The sequence below is a fragment of the Atractosteus spatula genome, chromosome 2 (assembly GCF_055471065.1).
Source record: "Atractosteus spatula isolate fAtrSpa1 chromosome 2, fAtrSpa1.hap1, whole genome shotgun sequence".
Classification (NCBI taxonomy): Eukaryota; Metazoa; Chordata; class Actinopteri; order Semionotiformes; family Lepisosteidae; genus Atractosteus; species Atractosteus spatula.
Genome location: NC_142707.1, coordinates 33,866,198 through 33,881,310, shown reverse-complemented (window position 1 = coordinate 33,881,310; position 15,113 = coordinate 33,866,198). Strand labels below are relative to the sequence as shown.

The following is a 15,113-nucleotide window of genomic DNA, read 5'->3' as shown; positions in this document are numbered from 1 at the left end:
AGATGGACCGCCCGGCTTTGGACTTTGCCTGTTTTTGGATTCCCCCTTTGGATTACCTCTGGATTGTTTGCCCCGGAGTCACCCCCCTGGACACCTGCGCACTTTGGACATGCCCCCCCCTGTATTCATTCCCGATTCCTGCATGGCTTTTTCCCCTGTGTTTCTCATTCTACCCCGGATTGTGTCATCTGCATAGGATCCGGAAAGAACTGTTCGTTACATATTGTTTTGCACTATTACACTATTGCAGATTAGATTTTAGGTTAAAGCATTTTGGAAAGTGTTGTGGAAAACAAAAATCTTAAGAGATTCTCAAGGTCTAGAATATTGGGCATCATTCCATTTATTAATTAATTTATTTGACACTTATATCCAGAGCAATTTACAAAGCTTACAATGAGCTAATTGCAACATTCAATCATCAGTACCCCTTTTAGATGGGTTTGTGGGAACCATTAGAATTAAAGCCCTATATTCCAGGGTACTGTAGCTATGTGCCACATGGCTTTTGAATCCGTTACCACTTCTCCACACCACCACCCACAGTAAGTAGCTAGGTAAATAAAATGCCCTCAAGATCATTGGTGAAACACAAACCAAAAGGCCCAATTAGAAACCAAGGAAAAGTGTGTTAAAATAGGGAACAGAAGGCAGTCATTTACACATAACGGTGTGCGAATGTAGTACAAGCTACAGTACATAGTTGCATTTTTTAAACTGATTTCCTTGATGACTGGCTGGATACGATGTCTGAGTACAATGCATCTCCTAAAAGCATGTTGATTCAGAAAAAATGAATGAATTTGTTATAACATAATAAAACAATACACTTTAACAAAAAGCAGTACTCAGAAGAAAATAAAAACTCAACTCAAATGGGGCACATGTTCCATTACTAGAACCTTCCTCTCATGGAAAAAGCACACATTATCAAAGTACAGAGGCTTTTTAGTACAGTACTGTAAGTGATGTGACGCAACCACATGATGTATACAGCTATAAAAATGCTTTATTTATATGCTTTAGTTACATTTGTACGAAATTAACAATCGCACTCAAGCTTCATGTTGTAAAGTGCTAAGCAGTTAACCATGCTACAAAGACACTTATACAGTACATTTAGTACTTCAGAGGTCAGGAACTCCACTCTGACTGGCCTCAGGCACCCCTGCACAGCTCAGGTTCAACACTAGGGGATGAGAAGGGGTGTTAGCCACACCACAAAAGACCTGCTCAAACATCACTTATCTTATGAGAACTCATCAGAAATGGTAAGAAAGAGTATTGAATCATCCCATTACGAATTTGAATCTAGGTGAAACTAAAGCATTACTGCTTTAAATCAGAGAGGCAGCCTCTGATATGGTGGTTTAACCACACTGTGAAAAAGTCTAAAAGGAAACTACAGTGATTATATTGTCAAACGGGGGTGGGGTATTAGGTGTTAAATTATACCAGCTGTAAAAAATGTCAGGCAAGGGAAACAATAGAGCTTCAACAATTAGAGTCATAATGACTTCCCCTTTAAAAGGGTAAAAAGAACTGCAGCTCACTTCGTTAGGCCGTTAACCTTTTCTACAAAGAATATACAGCCAAAAATAAATATTCAATATGCCAACAATGTAACTTTAATGTAAGTCCAGAACTTGCAATTACAGTTCTTACAAATCACTACATTATACGTAGTTATCTGTTGTAGCTATAAATATAAAAGGCTCAGAAAAGTTAAGCTTTCAGAGTCATCCATGCAAAGCCTAGATCCCCCAAATTAAAAAATTCAGTATTAAAAATGTAGCGGCAGAATTCCATTAATGGTATAGTAGCATGCATTTTTTAAAAGGCTTCTGTGGCCTCCCCAGGGGCTGGATCATTGAAGGGCATTTGTCCACAGTGCAGCTTGAGATTTATAGTCCAAACATCATCAGTTTGAGTTTAGGCCACATCATCTCCCAACAGTTAGCAAGATTTTCCAGGCAACACATCACGTCTGCTTAAGCCTGAGCGTCAACTTTAGGAATAATAATCATCAGAACTTCTGTTTGTAAAAAGACATGAAAGTGATTTTTTTTTTCTTGATGGCTCTTTAAACTAGAAAAATTGCTCTGGGACTTCCAGCGCAGCAATACTACAGTACAGAAAATCACATAAGCAATTTTAGCTGTATTAACAGTATTAACACCACTGTACAGACAGGCTTATAACCCGATTGATTTTTGTTTGGCTACAGATGTTGTTGATCAAAACAATTTATCTGGCAGCATAATTCTATGCATCATTCTCCCTGATGGCTTCAGTCTCCCTGATGGCTGATGGCTGATATGAGTATGACAAGTCATGACAAGTATGAGAGGTTCTGCTCTGTAGTTGACTGTAGTCTGAATGACTGCTGCCCCTGACTCCAGAACTTTGATTCCGTAGAGCAACTTTAGTGCATGCCTATAGCACTCTAACTATTAGCTGGAGTGTATCTTTGGCTCAGCATGAAACTGCTTGTGATACCTGAACATTTTTGTACAGCAGATCTACAACGTGAGAGGGCAGAAAGAAGAAGACTTGATTTGTTTTTGGGGAAAACGGCCTCAGAATAGTTCAGACAAAGAAATTACGGGGCACAGAAGTTAAAAACTAGCAGTTACCTTCTCTTCCCGTTCTGTATAATGAATCAGTGCGTCCCACTGAAATCTAAAAGGTCTCAGGATCTAAAAAGTCTAGTGGAGTGACACCAACTCCAGCAGGCCCTGAGATTCATGCCTGAGCTGATTCTTGAGGCTTAAAAACCGTGAGCCACTTAGGCTTCTGAGCAATTACTCCCACTGAGAAAAAAAAAGGTTAAGGTAATGAGACAGAGATGTGCTAATGTGTCATTTAGCTGATGTGATTTTTCATACACTTACCCAGAATAAAAAAAGGTTATGCATCAGGTTTGGATTAAAATTGCAATAAGTACACCCACTGGCTAAGAATTACAATTTGCTTTACTTTTAAGAACACAGGGGATGTAGAGTGGCTCTCTCAGTAGAAGTGCGCATTTTGAGTGCCTGTTGGAGTGTGGGCTATGTTAGCTTACTGCACAACAGTGGCCTTTTGGTTTTCTGCATGCCTGTGGGTTTGCAATGTTCCCAATGAGAGCTGTCTTCCTTGCAGTGCCAGCTCTACAGCAGGTACTATGGGGCTCATGGCTTGAACAGTGACAGATGGCCCCACAGTGCATATTTTAGAGCTCAGTCCTCTGCCATCTCCTGCTAGAGCAAGGGTCAAAGCAGTAAACCCCACTGACTTGACATGTGGCGATTCCATAATGGGGAGAATTTAACAGAAAACACACAGCACAACTTAGCCATCTCAGGTTATAAAATGTTTTTTCCGTTCCTCCAAGAGGAACTCATTAGTCTAATAAAAGCCTGTTTATGAGACCACAGGAAAAAGAACCGCAAAATTTCTGGGAAGTAATAAAAAATGTAAATCATTATTGAATCAAAGGCAATAATAGCGCACTAGATCTTAGTTTACATTCCCAACAATAGACAGTTTGTGAAGTATTAAAAGATACAGAACTAAACTCCAATAACTGTCTTCTACCATGTGTCCGTTGAAAAGAACTTTCAGCCTAACACAACTCAACTCTCTAATTCCCATCATAGAAGCACATAGATTATGACCTGGTTATGCAACATTAACATACAACTGATGGAATACACAATCCAGATTTATACAAACCAACAGTTATGGCTGCCTACTGGTTTACTTAAAGTTGTGCATATCACTTGGATGGCCATTTTGTCCTGTACATTTATTAAAGGCCAGTTTCACAGATTGGTATCAGAGCAATGCCACTAAAACACAATATATAACGTCAAAATCATTTCCTTTATAATCGTACACTCATAACACAGCCATTGTGAAATTAAAATCTGAACAAATACTCAAACAGATAGTACTTGATGGTCAGTTAGACAAAGAGACTGTCCAGGGGTCCTCTTGTAAATCCAGTCTAGTTTTACTCTGGGATACAGTACTAGATCGGCCACACAAGAAGACACAGAACAAGCAAAAAAACTCAACAGTTTGGAATTTATTCTGTAGGAGGATTAGAGATATACTACACCACAAGTTTACCAAACTTCTAGGACAACTCTCATTCATAAGGTCTGCAATACATAGGACTCTCACTGAATGTTGTATCTAACTCAAACCTGAAACCATGTCTCCCTTTCCTGATGTGTGACTAATTCGAAAGAGTTTGTGAAAATGATAATGAAAGTGTCACGTTTCCTTCAGCTGCAAGACATTTTTATTCAACTTTGTTCAGTTTTGCATTTGAAATACTAATTTCTAAAGCTACATTTATAATCAGAACCCAGAAGAACCCAGAGTGAAAAACCTTCAAAATGTTTGTTTTATTCTCATAGGTGTCTGGTGAGAGAAAAACTGCCATGCATGAACCCTAAAGGCTTCCCACCATATACTGTGCATATCTGCATATCAACTACTACAACTTAGGCATATTTATACACAAAATAAATTTAGCATACATTCATTTGAAACTGTTAGAAAAAAATCCAGATTTAAGGAAATTTATATATTTATTTATATATTTTATTTGAATTGTATTAATTTGAGTTGACTGAAAGCTAAAGATAATCTACTAATAATTGCCTTATATTTGCTTATTTAGAGGTTTGTTTCTAATTCTCTGTTGGTTTTTGAACCTTTAGTTTTCTACCAACTTTGGGAAATAAGGAATATGCTTAGATCTAAATATTATGTGGTCAGTAATATACAGTGCAAAGACTGATAAACCCTTAATCGTGTGTTAGGTTTGTATTATTGTTTTCAAAAATGTAATAAAATATCTATTTTCTGAGGAACTCTTAGGAAGAATCGGTTGTTTTAATCCGTTAACTTGAAATATCGTTTCATAATTAGACTTGTAAATTCAGTTTTGGTTTTGTCTCCTGCCCTGTCCAGCGCATCTCAGCGGGCCAGCGCGTCTCTGGTTTCTGTAGCCTTCAGACTCAAAAACACGTGACTACCTCCCCCACACACACACATATCCCCCACCCACCGGATGGGATGCTGATCCATCACATGAATTAAACCCCAGCAAGGCTGTTCCCCACTTATTCAGCAGGGTAGCCTGGGCCAACTGGGGTAAATTACCTTTCTCAAGGTAGCGTGATCTTGAACCCCAGACTGTCAGTTAAGAGTCCAAAAGTATACGCACTAGGTATTAATTAAACCTAGATCTTTTATTGATGTAGACCTGAAAGAATCACCACGGAGCAGGATGAACTAGATACAAATACAAAGTGCAATGTGCCCCCCCCCAGTTTAGTGCAAAATAAATGTACCACTTCGTAACTTCTTCGGGTTACGCTGCAGAATGTAAGAATGTAAACGTGAAAATATGTTCTGCAGCCTATGGCATTTAAATCTGGCATTATGTGTCAAAGTTATTCACACATAATAAAGACTAATATCTGGACTAATCTCAGGTGTGATTTGCACAAGCAAAAGAAAGAAAATAAAATGTGTAGGGAGTGGGGACTATAAGTGAGAAGAAAAGCAAGAAGAGAGCTTCATTCTTTAAAACAAATCATATCTGCACTGCACCTTTAAGTTTAAGCATGTGGAAAATAGCTGCAGTAATTATATCAAAGCCAGCGCACACCGAGATAAAGTTTCACTTGGAGAAGTGCTGAGTTACTTATTTCACCGCGTTACGCTAAACAAGGATGGGAAATGATATGCCTGTCTGTTTTGAGAATATATCCTTGGAGATAATTTAAAATCACAAGTGAAAAATATTTTATTTTACTTCTGCGTGTGTGATCCCTCATATACACCCTCAAGTCTTGTCTCATATTTACTTCAATGTCGTTATAAAGCACACACATTAATGCAATGTGAGTAATTTTAAAAATTCGTTTGATACAATGTTATTGCTACAGAACTATCATCTGTATCTGACAACTGAAAAAGAAGATCGCATGTCTGAAAATGGGAAATCTCCTAAAAGCGCATATGACTGCAGCCCCAAGCCTTTTTAAGTAGAAGGGGTTTCCTTCTGTATGCAAATACAAAAGACTGGAAATCAAACCACGCAGAAAACAGGGACTCAAAATTGCAATCATAGTAATTTAAAGTAAATATTATTATCTCCTCTGGGACGCGTCTATGGAAAAAAAATAGCGGAAAGGGCATACATTGTTCAGATAATTGTTTTAAACTTGGACGTTTGCTCTCGCTGTGCTTCTTAGTATTCAGGACACTCGGTTGCCGATTACAAGATTTCCATATGAATAGCTGTAGATCACTTCTGGAATACAATCATAGACACTTTGTCACCTTTGGTGCCAAGGGAGAAATAATCTTTTTTATATACAGGATGTCTTAAATAGGTAAAGCAAAATGTGATGTCAATAACGGCTTTAAATAACTAGTTGAGCTGAAATACTATATTCCCATTTGTGAATTAAGGGAATTTTATCTAGTGCATCATTTTGCGTTGTGATATTCATTCAGCTTTGCATCAAGAAAGATTCATGCTTAACTAAAAGTGCGTCTCAAATGTACAAGCAAGTGTCAGGAACTGTCAAAACCTTTGTTAACCGAATTGACAGCCCTTGTTTTTTTCACTCCCTCGAAAAAGGTGCACCTTCGAAACAAGTAAACTTTTCTTACCTTGGCCGAGCCGCACAAGCGTCGGCAATCTGAATTTGCTGACTACTAAATCCAAAGGCAAGGACACCGAGCTCCATTTGATCTCGGAAATGCTGGCCGAAAACTTGTCCATTTTTCCAACATCATAACCGGCTGGGAGTTCGGAAGTCTGGTAAACCGCAACGGGTCATCAGCATCATCTGAGGTGCCCTGTATCTTTTCTGAGGAATTCCTACAGGCTTCGCCATGTTGAGAATGAATGGGTTTTCATCGGAGAGAGAGAGCTTTTTCCCTTTGGAATTTTAATAGCACCACCTACTCCCAGAAACTGTCAACTGAATACTGCAACACGGAGCACCACCCATTGTAACACTAAGCAAACCAGCTTCTCTACGATTCCCTCTTGGAGAGACGCTCAGCATCTCCTTTCTATAGAGCTACTTGCTACTTTTTCCTCGTTGGCAAGACTTTTCCGAACTGGTCACGAACTAATAACTGTAACTCGTATTTTTCATTCCAGAATCTGTATCTTGTTTAATTTTATTGCAGCAGGTGTCAGAATACCACACCAAAAACCATTCGTGAGTTTCTCTCTCTAAAAAGTAACAGAACTTACAGTATATTGAGCAGGAAAGTATTGGTAACATGTACTGTGCCTTAGTTTTATTCAGTAAAGGCTTTTACATTCATTTAATAGACACTTAGAACATTATACAGTACCTACTATTTACTAGGATGAATGAATTACAAAAAACATTGATTATTAATTAGCACAGTTTCAAAATACACTCATTTGGCCCAAAGAATTTGTAAATAGCATAGTCAAAATTGTCAGTGATTGCACTGTATCGGAACCTACAGTACATGTGCAGAGAGAGGACAGGCAATATTGATTATTCTTTTCACTATAATGCCTAGATTACTAATTTGTTATCACCAATGAACTAACGTCTTCTTAGGTAATTGTACACAATGTTTTAGAAATGTGGTGGCAGACAAATCTGTAATCCTTATAAAAATAAATATAAATAACAGCTGGGAACAGTATAAACCTACTGTAAAAACCATGCATGGGTACATATTTGAAATGCTATTTAAACTTTGGGAAAGACTGTACTTTAAAACCTCTCCAATAATTAAATGAAATTGTGACCAAAGAAACCAACATAATGTGCAGTACACATAATCTTCAGCTGTACAGGTGTCAGGTAAAAAGAGGACAACTGTGATCTTCTGTGATGGTGAATATGTCATGTTTTGAGGACATGATTCTTGTAGGCTGTACAGAGGTCAAGATGTAAAATATATTTGTCATCTAAAATATAATTATTGTAAACAGCCTAAATGTACAGTACTTAATCAGACAGCATTTAAAATGAATGAATGAACGGTCTTGTAATTCATGGAATGAAGTGACTCTTAAAAGGAAACCACCTGCCAGATGTCATAGCAATGTGTGTTTCAGGGCTGTGTTAGTGGACCTGTAAGTGATGCTCTTTCCGCTGGACAAGAATTTCCAAAGGATACTGTGCAATAGGTAGTGCTGTCCTCCAGATGAAAGGGATAAAGCAAGGTCAGAATTAGTTGGTTGTTAAAGTTGTAACAGCATTTTTCTAATGGTGTTAACCCAGGTATCCTGGCCAAATTCCAACAGAGGCTTGTAAAATTCAGTTGAAGAAACATTCAGTTACACATGAACTGCTATAGCTTGTTGTAGCTTGCTGTGCTGGACTGAAAATGGTGTTGCACTAAATAGTCAATGATGTGGGTCCCCTCCTGTCTGTTAAATGCTTTTAGACCTTTTAAGATGAAAAGCATTATGTAAATGGAAGAAGTTGTTATTTTTTCTTATTATGGCAGTGTTTGAGAAGTCTTTCAGTAGCTTTTGGTGGTCAAAACTGAGACTGAGCACTGTGCTTATTAGACTGGTAAACATTTTTGATATTTACAGTAATTTGCACATTATCAACAGAGAGAAGGGCTATTTCAATGTTGGAGTTTTCCAGCCTAGGCTCAAGATGCCTGGACATTTGTGAATGACTATGTGATCAATGATTATAGGCTTATCCCAGTATCTCAGTGTATCTTCCAGTATGAATCAAGCACCCTTGAGGATCCATCAACATGATACTGTTAGATCATAACTTCCTGCAGTAATGCATGTCTACAGCAGTCAGGCTGAGGTCACTGATCCAACATAAGCCAAAAAAAAACTGACCAAAAACAAACAAATGAATGAACTAATAAGAAAGTAAATGAATAATGTGACTATAGTTGTATTGTTGTATCTCACCATTAGCGGTGGTGAGATCATTCACAAACACTAGAACATTTGAGGTTCCTGTTTTATTAAAAAACAACCAAGGGCTGCAATAATCAATGAGCTTATGTCATTCCCTTAAAAAGGACAAGCATGACAAAAGATGTGCTTTTCAATGGAATAATATTAACACCCTATATTTCTTTACAATAATGATTTAAAATGAATGTAATTTGTCACTCACTTCTTGGAGTGATGTTGGTGTAACTAGCCAAGACCAATTTTGTTTTATGAAACAAAAGGATTTGGAAGGAAAATTAAGAGACATAGTTTAATTTTCTCATTATAGCATGTAAATTTAGACACATTTCAGTCTCTCTGAAAGGAGACTATTAAGCATCTGAAGCGGTGTCCTTTCTCTTGTTTTTAATATACAAAAGAGATGCAACATGGAAGCTGGGGTTCAATACTGCTTTGAATTTGTATTGAACTGTGATAGGAAGAAACTTTAAGATCAGTTTTTCCATGCTTTCAGAAAGAGTTAGTGTTTAATTATAAACATTGATAGTGTATAGTAAGTAGTCTTTTACAATAAATAGAGAGATGAAAAGTGTGTGTGTGTGTGGGGAACACTTAATCATGCTGTACAATTGGTGGTTTTGAAAGTTTAATTATTAACAGGAATGACCCCTCATGACTCTAAAATAACAACAGCCACAAGCCATAAAGATGTTTAGAATAATTACAATCCCTTAACATAGTTCTGTAAGGATTAGTCTTTTAAAATATGGCTGACAAGGCTAGGATTTGCAGACAATCTCACTACTTCATATTGTTACAAATGGAGGGTTACAAAACTGGTGAAAGAGCCTGACCGTGGGGTTTTACCAAGAAGAGAAATAATTATTCATAACCCCCCAACTAGTAGGTGACTTCTAGCAATATACTGTACCAGAGTGGCTGGTATAATTGAAGGCACATGAGTTCTTTGTTCTCTGGCACAGCTTTGTTAAGAGGAGTAATAATTCAGGCACACTTGGTTAAATTTGTTACAATGGCAAGACACAAATTACACTACATACAAACACAAGTTACTTTACGTACAGTATTTACAAGCAAGGCATTGCAGAGGCCTAACATTCTGATCACCCAGAAACCCCAGACTGCTACTAAGCAGCAAACTCTTAAAGCCTGCAGAGGCCACACAACAGATCAGTCACCTTCTAACTAAATAGAATGCAACCTGCAATTAAATCTCTCTGCACCCCGGATGCCACAAAATAAATGGGAGCCTATATCCCTATCCATAAAAGTGCACCCTTAGCAGGAAATACGTTTCTAACTGAGGTATCTTTGACCCAGGAAACCAGAGTTCCCTAAAACACAGAACATGCTCTCTAACAAGGTTCAAATACTCAGCTGAAGTCAGGTTTGATTTAGATGATCATGAAGCAGGGGCTCTCGCCTGGCGCAAGCTTCAAGTACCAACTCCAGCAGACTCTCCTTTCTTCCCCCTGCTTCTTGTTTCTTCCTTCCTCTTTGCCTCCTTTTACCCCTTTTCTTTCTGTGCTCTATTAATGTGATCTTATATTACACATGTCTGTACTGTCTGGAAACAGACTGGTAGAACTGGAGGATCCTTATGCGTGAATCTCACAGAATGCAGAGTAGCACAGGGACAATCCAAAAGACATAATCCAGAGGCTTGGTCAATTAGGGAGGCAAAGAGTCCAGTAATGAGGGGAATCCAAAAGACAATCCAAAAACAAAATCCAAAAGGCGTGGTCAAAAGGCAGGAGCAAAGATTTGGTACCAGGAGATCAGTCAAAAGGCTTAGAACCACACACAAGAGAGTTCTACTGGAGGCTTCTTAATAATGAGCATGGGTTGGTGTGTGAGGGAACTTTAAATACTGAAAGGAACGGGACGTGGTTGGATAATTGGTTCTGGAGTGAGAATTTGTGGAATCTGGTGCATGTGGGAATGTGATGGGTTCAATTAGGAATGTGATTGTGAAACAGTGGATTTGGGAATGCAACGCCGTTTGCGAGGGAGAGTGTGGGGCGTGACAGGAATGGAACGGTGTTTGCGAGGAAGAGTGTGGGGCGTGACAGGAATAGAACGGTCTTTGGGAGGGAGAGTGTGGGGCGTGACATGTACTGCTCCTTAACAATCATTAATCCACAACTTACATAGCTTTCTAAGGTAAACTTTACCATTGTTTCTGCTCCAGGGACCCCCCCAGAGCTCAGCAAACACCCTCCCTCCTTTGAAGTTTGAAGTGTCAACCCTTCCAAGTGTCACAAACTTTAACTGAAATCTTAGATACAATTCTGTCATTAAAGCTGTAACAATATTAATACAATTTATTTTCTCACACTTGTCAATGTCTCAATATCTAGGCAAACACAAGTCTTCAGAAAAGCAGTTTTTTAAAGGCTGAGGTATTTGATTATATAAGTTCAGGTGGGTAGCTGCGTCAGCATGCGTAGGCTGCAAAGGAACAAGTAATAGGTTTATTCCATGCTGAAAAAAAGAAGAAAGAGAACACAACGTTTCGGCCGTGGAGCCTTCTTCAGGTGTGTGAAGAAGGCTCCACACACCTGAAGAAGGCTCCACGGCCGAAACGTTGTGTTCTCTTTCTTCTTTTTTTCAGCATGGAATAAACCTATTACTTGTTCCTTTGATTATATAAGCAGCCCACAAAGTCAGGGTTATCTAACTACTGTAGATAGCAACTCCAACTGAGTGGAGGCCAGATGACTCAACAACTTATGAGGCCGAAATTTCCTCAGACATTCTCTATCCAGCCACAATGCAGCCTTTAAAAAAACAGACGGCAGTAAACAAGAAAGAAACAAAAAGAAACAAAGAGAAGATAAAACAGGAGGGAATGAGTCTAAAATTCACCTTCACCTGTATGATGTATTGGGCACTGAACTAGGATCCTGGAGCTTAAAATAAATGCAGAAAAAACAGTTATGTTTTTACACATTTCTGGAAATGATTCATTCTTAAAACCTCATGCAGACTTTGTTACTCTGTTGTGGATCCATTTGTATTAAGGACAAATCCTCTGTGCTCCTATTGTAATTTTCTCATCATCAGTCTAGAAGGCAGGCTGCCCTATGGATAATTCTGTATTTTATGTAAGTGAGACTTTACATATCCTTGTAAAGATTTACGTACACTTCTAAAATATCCCTTATATTGTACTGATACAGTAAAAGCCATAATTGCCTTATTAACATGTTTCTCCTCAGTTAGCAAGGTATTCAACTGACACTGTGATGTAATGATGGATTGTTCAACACAGAGCCCATATAGCTGTCACATATATTGCATTAGCTGATCCTAACTACAGTGTCAGACTGTAGAGTGTCAGTCAGTGCCATGTATACTAAGAAAACAATCATATTTCAGTCTCAGATTAAACAAGCCAAAGAGCAGAGATGATGATGATCAATTGAGTACAATTAACTTTCTCTTAACTTGGGACACATAAGCCTGGTGGGTCTTTTATAAATCATCTATCCTATGTACAATGTTTAACACAGGCCCATTTCATCATTCATTTCCAGTTGAGTTCTGTGTTTAATATTCATTGTTTGCACAAAACATTGTTGAAAAAACTCAAGATATATAATACCCAAGCCATTGTCCTACACCCAGTTTTTTCACCCTGTGGCAAACTTGTACAAAGTGACTGTAAAGGCAAGATTAAAAGTTATGAATTATTAAAGGCTCATGTGATATGAAATGTCAGTACAGGTTTCAATACATACTGTATAAGTAGAGTCAAAGTAGAAAATAACATTGAACCTTTTGAAATTAAGGTATATTCATCTCACCATTTTTGAATTGATTGCATATCTATTGCATTCAGGCCTGTCTATCAATCTGTATATGTAGTGGTGTGGTATTGTGATAAAGCTTATTGAGATATGAATATTCTCACATTGTTGTCACAATTGTAATCCCACCCCCTTAAGGGCTCTCTGGTTTGTTCACATTTTAGTTGATTTTATGCACCTGCTCCCTGTTCCAGCCTCCCTACAAAAGCCAGACGCATACTCTGTTCCGGGCTCTGCCATGGAACACGGACACCCAGAGGCCCGCCTACCACCGAGTCGCCCTGCGTCTGTGGCTCGAGGGCATAGGCCTCCTATTGGCGTCCTGAACCAGCTGAGTCCGGGACCTGGAGCGCCTGGTCCCGTTACCAATTTTTTCATCTCCCTGACCCTTCACCGGATCCCGCTCTGGCTTTTAACTCTGTCTTTGGACTTTTGCCTGTACTGGATTTCCCTTCGGACTCCCTTTGGACTGTTTGCCTGGACCACGCCTCTCCGAGCACCTTCGTCATGCCCCCCTGTTCATCCACCAGCCCAGTTCCTCATCTGCTCCCCGTGTCTGTTCACTCCCTTCCAGATTGTGCTGTCTGCATAGGGCCCTGAAAGACACTTCGTAACTATTATGTATTACCTGTAATCTGCAGCAGCTCCCTCCCCAAGACTTCTTCTTTTCAGGACCAGGTCACTCCAGCAAAGATTCATCTCTCGTTTGCTCCCCAACTAAGTGGTCTTCTCCTTGTTGCTTTCTGTCTGTCTCCTGGGATTATTCCACTTCTTCAGGTCTATTATTTTTGCAATCCAGTCCTTTCTTCTTTGCTCTTGTAGCATTGTTTGTTCTCTGAACCATTTATTTATTTTTCTCTCTTGCCTTGTTACCCTGCCTGTTAATCTTTCCATGGTGCTTTGTGTTTTGTGTCATTTGTGAGTTAAATAATGCTGGCATCACACTACACGACTTTTCCTAGGATTTTCAGTCGTAGCCTTCATTTACATAATCATAAGAAAATCACAGCGAGTTGTAGAGGGTCACAATGCGCGCCCGTTACTGTCAGTTGTGTAGTGTGACACCCCCAGCGAATTGGTTAGACTGCTCTTAACAGCCCCAAATTGGTTTGATTTTCTCGTAACAAATCGCAAGTCACACGTCTTGTGTCTGCGACAGTCAACAGCCAATGAGCACTCAACAGGAAGTACAATGCATACAATGCAGCTGCAAGGAAAGAAGAAAAGCAAGTGTTTTGGACTGTGCAAATGGAGGAGAGGCTCGTCGAACTTTGGAGCCAGCACAGATGTCTGTTCGATCTTTCTTGTTTGTTGTTTCGTGTTTGTTGTTTGTTTACTTTCATGCGGTGCTACATGTTGATTGGCTGCCAAAATGAGGCGACCTCGCAGTACTTTTGCAGCGCAATACAAAATTTGGAACCGTGATGAAAAGTCATGAGGGAATCGTGTAGTCACATCCTGTGATTCCTAGTCGTATAATTTGACACCCTCTAGGACAGAAAAGGCAGCGAGATTCAACAACTGCAGTCGTTAAGTTTGACATGCTCTCCAACTAGAAAACGTGTCGAGACATGAAGTGTGATGCCGGCTTCACGGGATTTCACAAATTCTAGGCCAGTATTGGCAGTATCAATGAGAGGCTTTTATCTTGAGACAAACAAGAAGATTTCTTTTCAGAATTGCACCGTTTCTTTCATACAGTATGCACACCATTTCACCTGCATTCTTCTTTTCATTTCTTCCTTTTTCCTTCATCTTCCCTGATATATTACCTATATCTAACTCTTGCTATATCCTTATTCTAGTCACAGGTACTGTTCCTTAAAGTTTTTATTTAATTTGAAACTTTATGAAATAAAATATTGTTCCATTTTTTACTATGTAGGCTGTGCATAGCTCATAAGAACATAAAGGTTGCGGATGAGAGGCCATTTTCTCTCACCTTGCTTGTTTGATTGCTACTTGCTAACAGATCCAAAGATCTCACCCAGCAGTTTCTTGAAAGAAGTCCCTCTGTACGTGGTCTATACTCATTTAGGCTCAAATATCCTACTTGATCATAGGTGCATTGGGCATCATATTGATTACATATATCACAACAACATTATGAAAAGATGTACAACTCAGAAATAATGTCTTCATGATTTAAGGTCAGTCCCTCATGAGCAAGTAACTGATCATGTTTTTAGGCTTCAACACATTCCTGTTTAAAGTGGCAGAAGAATAAGCCTAGAGTCTGAATAAGATTAGAAACTGTCACCTTTCACCCCAGTGAAGTATCCTGCTTAAATCATTGTTATGGCAAACAAAAAAACAATAAAGGGATGCCTAGCAAT

The 15,113-nt window shown here is 38.9% G+C and overlaps 1 protein-coding gene across 1 annotated transcript in view; it reads right to left on the bottom strand.

Moving 5' to 3' along the window:
* garem2 (GRB2 associated regulator of MAPK1 subtype 2) overlaps positions 1-6,796 on the bottom strand; it is a 70,604-nt gene extending 63,808 nt beyond the window's left edge. The window contains exon 1 of the mRNA XM_088928111.1: positions 6,685-6,796. Coding sequence (XP_088784237.1) covers positions 6,685-6,796 — 112 coding nt within the window. The remainder of the gene's footprint in view (positions 1-6,684) is intronic.
* Positions 6,797-15,113: the final 8,317 nt, after the last annotated feature.